Below are 12,489 nucleotides of genomic sequence, written 5' to 3' on the forward strand. Positions count from 1 at the left end.
AGTAGGTAGTAGGTTTGAGATTACATATTTGTTCTATTGGTTCGGGATGAAATTATAAAAAAAATGTAAAGAGCGAATTGAGTTTATGTGAGCATGTTAGCCATATTTAAAAGAAAAGACATCTAATTGTTATGAAACACTTTGGATTTTTGCTTCAGGCATCCCAATACGGTCAATTGCTTCTGTTGCCATAACTCAAGGCCAAAGGGATGAAGTGACCCAAACTGATTTTATGAAACATGGCGGATATTTTTTTTTAGAAGCTTAAGAATTACTTCTGTCAGTTGAATTTTTGTTTAACCCACAAACGCCCCTTGTGCCACCAGTGACCCACTTTATGTTTCACTACGTTACATGGGCTATATCATTCATTTAGGCAAAAAAAAAAAAAAAAAAAAACGTTGTTCCACTTCAGGCACACTACCCGTTCTCTTGTAAGAGTTTCGTTCACTTCTCTTCTCAGGTTTTCGATGTAACACGGTATTGTTCAGGCAGTTGCTAGTGTATGCAAATTTTTGTTACCTAACTGGTCTTGGGGGGCCGCGGTGGCTCAGTGGTAGAGCGTTCACCTCTGGTGCTAGGGGTCTCGGGTTCAAACCCTGCTCCCGCCAAGTGAACTTTGTGGTGGACAAACACCGTGTGCGTGGGTTTTCTCGGGGTTCTCCCGTTTCCTCCCACTTTCTTCATTCCACCATTTCATTCATTACTCATCATCACCGTCTGCTTTAGCCTAACCGGCATAACCGTGGGACGTAAAACTCAAAAATTTCATTTCTAACTGGTCTTGGGCGTTTGTGGGTTAAATAATTCCCTTGTTACTACAAAGTTTTACATCATTACTTACACTAATATACATAAAAGGAATAATTTTCAAATCTATATTACCTGTAATGGCGTCACTTGAGAGGGCACTGCAGTAACCTCTGGCGAAGAACTCCTCTTTGTAGAGTGACAAATGTTTCCACCGTTGTGCCTCATGCAATCGCCCTCTTGAGAAAGGATTCCACTGTTTGTAGTGTGAGAATGGTTTTCATCGTTGGGCCTCATGCAATCACTCTCTTGAGAAACAATGACAGTGTTTCTAGTGTGGGAAAGGTTTCCACCGTTGCACCTCATGATATCACGTCGAATTTTCCTCTTGACCGGTTCTGCACGATTTTCGTCAGTGCACTATGGAAATCAAGCAATACACTTCATTAGTAAATAATTATTGTACTTGGGTAAACGTGACACAGTGAGTAAATACTATATTTTTAGGAACGTGTATCAGGGCTTCAACGAATTGAAGAAAGGCTATCAACCTCGCGTTACATGTATTAAAGAAAGCCGACGGAACGGTTCTCACTGATACAGATAGCATATTAAATAGATGCAAACATTTCTTTGACGATTTGATTAACACGCAGCCAAAAACTAATGTTCGTGGAGAAAGGGAAGTGCACACAGCGGAACCATATAGTTCAGACCCTAACCGAATAGAAGTAGAAATCGCTATAAAGAAATTAAAGAAACTCATATCGCCGGGTGTGCACGAATTTCCGACTGAGTTAATTTTAGCTGGATTGTAAAAATTGTGGAACAAGATACACAAACTCATTCTCCTTATCTGGAACAAAGAGAAATTGTCACAAGAGTTGAAAGAATCAATTATTGCTCCAATACACCAGAAAAACAGCAAAACTGGTTATAAAAGTTATCGAGATATTTCTCCTCTGCCAACATCCTTTAAAATCCTCTCAAACATTATGTTAACAAGATTGACCCCATTCGCAGACGAAATTATTGGAGATTATCAGTGTGGATTTAGATGAAATCGATCAACTATCACCAGATATTTACTCTTCCACAAATACTCGAAAAGAAATGGGAATACAATACCCCGGTACGTAAGCTATGTATTGAGTTTAGAAAGGTTGGTTAGGACAGAAACATTGTATAACATTCTTACAGAATTTGGAACACCTAGAAAGCTAGTTAGATTAATTATGATGTTTTAAATTGAATCCCGAAGTAAAATCTGGGTACGAAAATTTTTGTCCACGAGCTTTCACGTCCAGAGTGGCCTGAAACAAGGAGATGCGTTGTCCCCATTATTATTCAGCTTTGTCCTGGAGTACGCTATAAGGAAAATCAAAGATAACCAGAGCCTACAGCTGAATGGTGTTCACCAACTTATGGCGTATGCTGATGATGTAAATTTATTAGGGAATGATAAGAGAACAATAGAAAGAAATGCAGAGGTCTTATTAAAGACTTGCACAGATATGGGTTTAGAAGAAATGCAGAGAAAACTAAATACGTGGAAGTTCGTCGCGATCGTAATACTGCAAATTATGGATGCGTTCAAATATTAAATAATACTTTTGATAAAGTGGATACTTTCAGATATTTAGGATCAATATTACCAGACGAAAACCATATTCACGAAGAAATTAAATGTCGACTAAAAGCAGGGAATTCGTGTTATTATTAAGTTTAAAATCTTTTGTCGTCGCGAATTCTGCTGATGAACTTAAAGCTTAAAATATATAAAACGATAATCATGCCTGTTGTTCTCTATGGTTGCCAAATATGGTCACTTACTCTGAGAGAAGAACGTGGATTCAAAGCGTTTGAGGACAAGATCCTGAGACGAATATTTGGAGCTAACAGAAACGGGAATGGGGAATGGCGGAGGCTTCATAACGAGGAAAAGCATAATGTATACCGTTTACCAAACATTGTTAGGGTCATCAAATCTAGAAGGCTCAGGGGGCAGGTCATGTATAGTGATGAGCAAATGCAAGACCAAGACCAAGACCGGGGTGGTCTTGGTCTTGGTCTTGGTCTTGTCTTGGTCTTGCACATCCAGTCTTGGTCTTGGTCTTTCACTGGAACCCTTGGTCTTGGTCTTGGTCTTGCTTGCAAGAGTCTTGCAAGTCTTGCTTTTAAAAAATCTTATGTTTTCCATAGGTAAATTTTACTCTGGATATAAGCGATAATAAATTCTACAATGCGCCAAAAGTAACGGAAATACAATGCATGTTCCTAAATGTAATATAGTTTACCTTCGTGTAAGTATGATGATAGTGTACAACATAGGTGATGACCTTTATTTTTTCAATGGGTGCCCACGCTCCATTACTTATAAGATAAATCACAACGTTTCGTAATCTTTTTATATTTTTTAACAAATTCAACACTCCACTGGTTCCCAAACTGGGGAGGCTACCTCTGAGACGCATGAAAGAAAATCAAGAGGGCACACAGATTACTGAAATACCATGAATTGGAAAATTATTTTTACACTCTAAAGGCGGCAGATTTTTCTTTTCAACAACGATTAGCTAATTCTTATATTAAACAAACTTCCAATTAAATATTGAGATATTGTTTTACTGATTCTATGGGGCAGAAACATGGGCATTACGCAAAAGCGATGAAAAAAATTGCAGGCTTTCGAAACGTGAGCATGAAGAAAAAAGGAGAGAATTAGCTGTGTTGAACGGAAAACGAATGAGGTGTTAGCAGTAGGGGAAAAAGAAGAATTTTAGATATTGTTACGAGGAGGAAGAGGAACTGGTTGTGATATTGGGTGAGACGGAATTGTATTATGAGGGACGTGCTAGAGGGTATGGTGGGAGGAAAGAGAGAGAGAGGGAGCGAAGAAGACTGTAGTTGAAGCAATATATTGAAACAGAAAATTGCTACGTCAAGACAAAGAGAAGCTGAGGACCACCGTGAATCGAGGCTTCTCAGTTGCAGCAAGTAACCTGCCAATAATGGCAGACTATCTATGATGATGATGATGATATGTTTAGCAATATTGTCCAAAAAAGAGAAAAATTAAAATAATAATTATTAGGCTATAATCAAACCTCTTAATATTTTAGAATAATTTGAGTGAAGACTAAAAACAACTCAATTTTCTATGTCTTTTGTGTAAACTCAATTTATATAAATACCTTTAACCTATATTAGAAATACAAAATAACGGCCTCAAACTCCAATTTATGTGAAATAACTGTACAAAATTAGTTTCACTTGTGATTATGGATTACTAGCATCAATTCCCACTTCGTTGGGTTAAATTAAAATAATAGGCCTAATAATAATATGTTTCGTAAGTCAGTCACTTTTTACTATTACTAAAGCGCTCTCTTATATCGGTCATTTTCGATGATTTTTATATTTCTCCCCCCTCTCCCCAAGTTACAGAGCTGAATTTGGATTTAAATGGCATCAGAACTGTCACTGTTTATCTCAGAGACCCCGAAAACTCTGGATTCGGCACTAATATCGGTCATTTTCAATAAATTTATATATTTCCTCCTACTCGATGTTCCGAGGCACGACATCGAAAGCGTCGTTGTTCGTCTCAATGACCTCGAAAACCATGGATTCAACATGGATAGTGGTCATTTTCATAATTTATATATATTTCCTTCCTCCCCCTCCCCTAAGTTGCGGTGCTGAATTTACATTTAAACGGGATCGGAAACATCACTATTCACCCCGAAAACTATGTATTCGACACTAATATTTGGTCTTTTTTGATCATTTCTATGTAGACCTATCTCCCTCTCCCCCAAGTTACGAGGGTGAATTTGGTCGTAAACGGTATCGGAGGGGTCAGTATTCAACTCAGCGACCTCGAAAACTATGGGTTTGACACTGGAATTCGTCAATCCACCAAGTTACGGGGCTGGATTTAGATTTAAGTAGCATCGGAAGTATCACTGTTTACTTCAGCGACCCCCAAAACTATAGATTTCACTCTAGTATCGGTCATTTTCGATCATTTTTAAATATCTCTCCCTTCCCCCTCCCCTAAGCTGCACCGTCAAAGTGATATGACAGAAACCATCTCAGGTCCGAACCTCATCTATGTTGAAAATGTGTTCAAGATCGGTCGGGTGGTTCAAGAGATTAGGAGTCACGAACAGTTACTTTCAATTTTATAATATACAGTAGATTTATTATTGTAGTACAATGTTATATCTCTCAATCCTCGATGTGCCGTATACCTAAGGAGGCTAAAAGTTATATTGATAAACAATTATTCAACGTATTATCCGCCCATGAAGTCAAACTTGCGGTGCCATGCACTAAGTTTTCGTCAATGTCACTAAAATGTTATTTCGAAAAAAATCCAACGAATGCTTGAGTCTCGGAGCCAAGGCCATACCCACGTAGTCTGCACCTATGGTGTACGGAATTACCGATATTCAATACTATATTTCTCTTTACTTTTGGAAGAACAGCACTAATATGTTTTGATATGAAATGACGTCCCACGATTATGCACCAACGCCAAGAGAGACGACGATGATGATAAATGACTGAAATGATGGAATGAAGAAAGTAGGAGGAAACGGAAAAATACCGAGAAAACCCACGTACACGGCGTTTGCTCATCGAAAAAGCTCACATGGCGCAAGATGACACCTGTGTGGCTTGAAAACGAGCAATAACTATAGAAAACATGAACAACCAATTCAGAGAACGACATACTGAAGCTACATGCTACAGGGGCAGATCAACTCACACGGATTGCATAAACTACTGGGAACACACTCACTCCAGCGGCATTTTTTTTGATGCGAAGAAATTCAGGTAAAAAAAATAATGATTTTCCCCCTTCTTTTGTACATTTTGTAAAAAGTTCGAGTAGTAACGGTACTTGTGCAAGACTTTTGCAGGTGTGGTCTTGGTCTTGGTCTTGCACCCCTTGGTCTTGGTCTTGGTCTTGCATCGGGATTCCTGGTCTTGGTCTTGGTTTTGCTGCAAGACTTGCAAAAACTGCAAGACCAAGACTCTTGCGCTCATCACTAGTCATGTAGCCAGGATGGAATAAAGTAGAAACGCTTTCAAAGGTTTAAATGGAAATCCAATCGGAAAACGACCATTAGGAAGACCAATATGATGGGAGGACAATATTAAGGTTGATCTCGCAGAAATAGGAAGACAAAGTAGAAATTGTATCCAGTTGACTAATGATAGAAGTAAATGGGGAGCTTTTGTGAATGCGACATTGAACCTCCAGGTTCCATAGACCATAGATTTAGTTAATTAGTTTAGGAAAAGAAATATTCAAGTAGTAAAATGCTTGTTCATTTGTCGGTAAGAGAGAAAACTGTGGAAAATGTTTAAAACGTATACATTGTGTTCCTCACAAGATAAGAACTTAGGCCCTCTTGTATCAACAAGGCGTTCTTAGTGATGTTTCATCTTGGGAAGTGCATCTATTTGTTGAAAGAGCTCTCTCATCTGGTACGTATTCATGGAAGTTTTATATTGTCTCGTCTTTTGGACAACCCCATATATACACGTACCAAATTTCACATAAGTAAATCCCCACGCTAAGCGGGTTTGCATATCCAGGCTCCTAACTATGAAAATATTTACGATCACTCCAACCCCAATCATTTCACAGATTCAACCTGTTGTATATAAGTTATTAGGACGTAAAATTGAATGTAATTTATACGAAAAACCCTTTTATGCATTGCAAGACCTGTAACGTCCAAATATTCACCACAAACTTATAGTTGTATCGACATAAACAAACAAACAAAAAAAAAAGTGTGGAGCACGAAACCACTTTACACAAAAGTCAAAAGAGGTCATTGAAAACATAACAACTGGTCGAGAGGTTTGTGTCACTAGTCTATCAATCAGAAGTTTCTGTGTTCAAACCCTGTAGAAAATATTCTTTTTTTTTTCTGAAAAGTGTGTTCCTATTTTCATCAGAGAACTGAGAACATTTCTTTGAATAAATCTTTGGAAACTACTTTTCTCTCAAATTCGATTAGAAGCGAACATTATATGAATTGAAAATCTAACATCCACAGCTGAGAAAAAAATATTAAGTATGTTCAATATGTCATTATTATCCTTTGATTTGTAGTGAAAAACTAATTATAAGCATTGACAATTTCAGAAGATTCTTCCCCGGTAATGGTCAATATATGAATGAGAAACTGATAAAACATTATTAGTCCATTTGAGCATGATCGAAGATAACTTATGGCCATGAAGGGGAAATTTATGTCGACAGGGTCTCAAATTCTCCGACGGGTCATGACCTGAAATTATCATTGTTTGAAAGATTTCCTTAACAAATAGAATATTATATTTATTTCTCGTTCTACGTTTTGAAATGGAAAAATCATAATTTTAAATAGAATTATAATACGATAAGCATAAAGATTTATACAACTAATGAAGTAAATATCCTTGTGTAAGTTATCGATTTCTATTCGGATTAAAACTCGAATACTCGTTTGCATCACACTTTAAAGTAATTCCTCTCTCTATATATATTTCCTACTGGAAAGCATGTTTAACTCCAATTACTTAATCAATATTTTTAATAATATATTTTTATTGTAATACTCTTACTATTCAATGTTGTATGCACTTAATTTCTCAAAGCAAAACCTCACAAATGTATAATTGACTAGTAAATATTATCAAATAAATTATCATTTAGTTTACGTAAATATTGCATCGCCTGATTTGAAACTTCGTATTTTAAATAATAATAATAATAATAATAATAATAATAATAATAATAATAATAATAATAATAATAATAATAATAATAATAATAATAATAATAATAGTAATAGTAATAAAATCATAGCCATATCTTTATCAGAATTTCAGGCTTAGTCAATAAATGAATTCAACATAGTCTCTATTCGAAGCTCTATTTAATCGAATCAGATAGAAATACGAAGAGGAACTTCGAGAACAGGTAAAAAAAAATGTCACTTTGGTGGGTTGGGAAGTAACTTTTAAGAGTTTTTTTTTTTACAAATTACAGACAAATGCCTTGAACACTTTTTTCTTTTCTTTAAGTTAACTGATTCACCGAACGTATCTGACATATGAGTAACTTGTCTCTATTTTCTACTCGGTTATACACTCTTTTCCATTAACCTTGAACGACAAGAACACGAACACAAAAACATCCACATAGGTATGACAGTTAAAATTCCTAACTTCCCCCACGGGGAATCGAACCCGGAACCACATACACCTAAGGCACACGTGCTAGCCACTAGACCAGCGGGAAGAACAAATAAAATGTATTTTGTAGTGTCTGAAGTTTATAGCTATTTCACCCTGTTGTAGTATGTCTATTGACTTTTTAATGTTTACCGTATTCGTTACTTTGAGGAATGATATATATTATTGATATAGGTTTTATTACATATTCGGCCATAAATATTATATAAATTATCAGAATTATTCATGATCTTTCATGGAAATTCACTGGTGCATGCGCAGTAGAAACAGAAGAACACAACTTTCTGATGTTGGTCAGAACACAAATTTCTAACAGGATGTCTGAATTCCTTGGTGGAAAGCAGTAGTTCCCAACCTAGGGACCCGCAGCTTTCTCCTGAGTAAGCATGAAGAGCGAGTAAGGTGGCGAAAGCTACTGGCATAAAAGAATTGTGCAATAAATAAATAAAGCACTACTTATTATGACTTTCAAATTCAGCTTGACAATTTTATAATTGCCGTTTTACAAAAACATATTGCACTAGGAGGGTATGCAAAAGTCTTGCTGGAAATAAATATAAATTCCTGGGATTATTATTATTATTATTATTATTATTATTATTATTATTATTATTATTATTATTATTATTATTATTATTATTATTATTATTATTATTGGTCTCCTACTTCTTGGCCAAGATGTGAAATATTCACTACCTTCTTCATACCGCTAAATCAATTTCTTCACTGTTTTCTCGTCACAGCTCATACCCCTAGCTATCTGAATGGCAATTTGTCTAATTGTTGCTCGACCTATGATTTTCCCTCGCATAGTAACAGATAGTTTTCTACAGCTTTTAGAGCGAGGTATTTTGCAAACCTGTAGAAATTTGCATGTTCCTACTGTGCATAATCAGTATCATTATATCAGAAGTATTCCGCCATTACCAGCGGGTCACTTACCGCAGCTGAGAAGCTGCCATGCTCCACGATCTTCTGTTAACCTCTCCATCTTCACATACAATTTTTCTGTTTTGATATCGCCAATAGCCTAATTCTGTTTCTATATAGTCTAATTCGTCCTCTCCCTCTCTTCCCTGCCACCATACCCTCTAGCACATCCGTCATGATACAGTTCCTTCTTAACAGTTTCTACAGTTTCGTCCATGTTTATGTCCTATAAATACAGTAAAATACAGTAAACGAAGCCTTTTATGAGTCTTTTTCTTTACAACTCTATTCGTGGTCCCCTCAAAATACTATTTCCTCCATCCTAAAGGCTCTTTTCGCCATTTCTATCCTTGCTTTTGTTTCACGTTCGCATGTCATATCATCACTAGTAATAGTACTCAGATATCGAAAACTAATCACTTGTTGTTTTTTCCCGCTCCTACTTCTATATTTCACACCGATCGCTTCGTTTCAATCACCATGGATTTTGTCTTTCTAACATTTATTTTCATCCCATATTCTTCACAAGCCTTTCTCAAGTTTTCTACATCTTATTAATTTTCTTTTTAGATTCTGCAACAACAACCATATCAACTCCAAAGCGTATACACCTCACCATTCTATCTTCTACGGAAATTCCATCTTCATTATGTAGACTCGTTTTCGTTATCTCTTCTAAATAGTTATTAAATAAAATATAATCGGCGGAATATATAATCTCTGTTGAACTCATCTTCCAATTACACTGTCTGTCTACTGTGCATGCACCAGTGAATTTCCATGAAAGATCATGAATAATTCTGATAATTTATATAATATTTATGGCCGAATATGTAATAAAACCTATATCAATAATATATATCATTCCTCAAAGTAACGAATACGGTAAACATTAAAAAATCAATAGACATACTACAACAGGGTGAAATAGCTATAAACTTCAGACACTACAAAATACTTTTCATTTGCTCTTCCCGCTGGTCTAGTGGCTAGCACGTGTGCCTTAGGTGTATGTGGTCCCGGGTTCGATTCCCCGTGGGGGTAGTTAGGAATTTTAACTGTCATACCTATGTGGATGTTTTTGTGTTCGTGTTCTTGTCGTTCAAGGTTAATGGAAAAGAGTGTAAAACGTGTATAACCGAGTAGAAAATAGAGACAAGTTACTCATATGTCAGATACGTTCGGTGAATCAGTTAACTTAAAGAAAAGAAAAAAGTGTCCAAGGCATTTGTCTGTAATTTGTAAAAAAAAAAAAAAAAAACTCTTAAAAGTTACTTCCCAACCCACCAAAGTGACATTTTTTTTTACCTGTTCTCGAAGTTCCTCTTCGTATTTCTATCTGATTCGATTAAATAGAGCTTCGAATAGAGACTATGTTGAATTCATTTATTGACTAAGCCTGAAATTCTGATAAAGATATGGCTATGATTTTATTACTATTACTATTATTATTATTATTATTATTATTATTATTATTATTATTATTATTATTATTATTATTATTATTATTATTATTATTATTTAAAATACGAAGTTTCAAATCAGGCGATGCAATATTTACGTAAACTAAATGATAATTTATTTGATAATATTTACTAGTCAATTATACATTTGTGAGGTTTTGCTTTGAGAAATTAAGTGCATACAACATTGAATAGTAAGAGTATTACAATAAAAATATATTATTAAAAATATTGATTAAGTAATTGGAGTTAAACATGCTTTCCAGTAGGAAATATATATAGAGAGAGGAATTACTTTAAAGTGTGATGCAAACGAGTATTCGAGTTTTAATCCGAATAGAAATCGATAACTTACACAAGGATATTTACTTCATTAGTTGTATAAATCTTTATGCTTATCGTATTATAATTCTATTTAAAATTATGATTTTTCCATTTCAAAACGTAGAACGAGAAATAAATATAATATTCTATTTGTTAAGGAAACCTTTCAAACAATGATAATTTCAGGTCATGACCCGTCGGAGAATTTGAGACCCTGTCGACATAAATTTCCCCTTCGTGGACATAAGTTATTTTCGATCATGCTCAAAGTAGACTAATAATGTTTTATCAGTTTTTTTCTCATTCATATCTTGACCATTACCGGGGAGAATCTTCTGAAATCGTCAATGCTTATAATTAGTTTTTAATTACAAATCAAATGATAATAATGACATATTGAACATACTTAATATTTTGTTCTCAGCTGTGGATGTTAGATTAGCAATTCATATAATGTTCGCTTCTAATCGAATTTGAGAGAAAAGTAGTTTCCAAAGATTTATTCAAAGAAATGTTCTCAGTTCTCTGATGAAAATAGGAACACACTTTTCAGAAAAAAAAAAGAATATTTTCTACAGGGTTTGAACACAGAAACTTCTGATTGATAGACTACTGACACAAACCGCTCGACCAGTTGTTATGTCTTCAATGACCTCTTTTGACTTTTGTGTAAAGTGGTTTCGTGCTCCACACTTTTTTTTTGTTTGTTTGTTTATGTCGATACAACTATAAGTTTGTGGTGAATATTTGGACGTTACAGGTCTTGCAATGCATAAAAGGGTTTTTCGTATAAATTACATTCAATTTTACGTCCTAATAACTTATATACAACAGGTTGAATCTGTGAAATGATTGGGGTTGGAGTGATCGTAAATATTTTCATAGTTAGGAGCCTGGATATGCAAACCCGCTTAGCGTGGGGATTTACTTATGTGAAATTTGGTACAGCTGCGGTAGTCAGAGTTGTTTATTTCATCGAGTTTTCATATTAAATAGTTAACTTTTATAAAGAACATAGACCACAGTAAAGACTTCTGCGGGTTAACTCTGCCCTTTCAGTAACCCACTCTGTATAATAACTCTTTCATCTGGACACCTTTGCAACATACGATATACTCAATTGCAGAAGAATATATATATAACTGGTTTTATGAAACATGTCGTATATTTTTTTTAGAAGCTTAGGAATTACTTCTGTCAGTTGAAGTTTTTTTTTTTTTTAAAAAAGGAAGCGTTTCCGTCGTTGTTCTTCACTTACGTAAATATATATAAAGAGAACAGTTTTCAAATCTAATTACCTGTAATGGTGTAATTTGAGAGAGGTCTGCAGTAATCTCTGGCGAAGAACTTCTCTTTGTACTGTGGGAACAATTTCCACCGTTGTGCTCCATGCAATGATGTTGAATTTTCCTCTTTATCTGTTCTCCACAATTTTCGTCAGGGCGCTATAGAAATCAAGCAATACACTTCATTAGTAAATATTTGTAGTACTTGGATAAATATAACAAGGTACTATTTCTTTTAGGACAAGAAATATTAAAGTACTATAAATAATTTAGTACTCGCGCCGAGTCGTGAAGCTTGACCTAGATCTACCGACTTCACCACCCAATAGAACGCAAGGGTGTGTTCCAGTCGTCAACCCCCACTGATCAATTTTTTTATTTTTATTTATTAGTATTGTTATTACCTATAACAGGGGTTTCCCCCTAATTACAATAGGCGTACCAAATTTCACAGAAGTAAATCCCCACGC

The 12,489-nt window shown here is 35.2% G+C and overlaps 1 protein-coding gene across 1 annotated transcript in view; it reads right to left on the bottom strand.

The window, feature by feature from the left end:
* The window catches only part of LOC145674669 (uncharacterized), a 43,668-nt gene extending 31,497 nt beyond the window's left edge, over window positions 1–12,171 (bottom strand). The window contains exons 1-2 of the mRNA XM_081744896.1: window positions 12,032–12,171; window positions 886–1,170 (exon numbers count right to left, since the gene is read on the bottom strand). Coding sequence (XP_081601022.1) covers window positions 886–1,170; window positions 12,032–12,124 — 378 coding nt within the window. The 5' untranslated portion in view covers window positions 12,125–12,171. The remainder of the gene's footprint in view (window positions 1–885; window positions 1,171–12,031) is intronic.
* Between the last annotated feature and the right edge of the window lie 318 nt (window positions 12,172–12,489).

The sequence above is a fragment of the Thermobia domestica genome, chromosome 17, assembly GCF_964235325.1.
Source record: "Thermobia domestica chromosome 17, izTheDome1.hap1.1, whole genome shotgun sequence".
Taxonomy (NCBI): Eukaryota; Metazoa; Arthropoda; class Insecta; order Zygentoma; family Lepismatidae; genus Thermobia; species Thermobia domestica.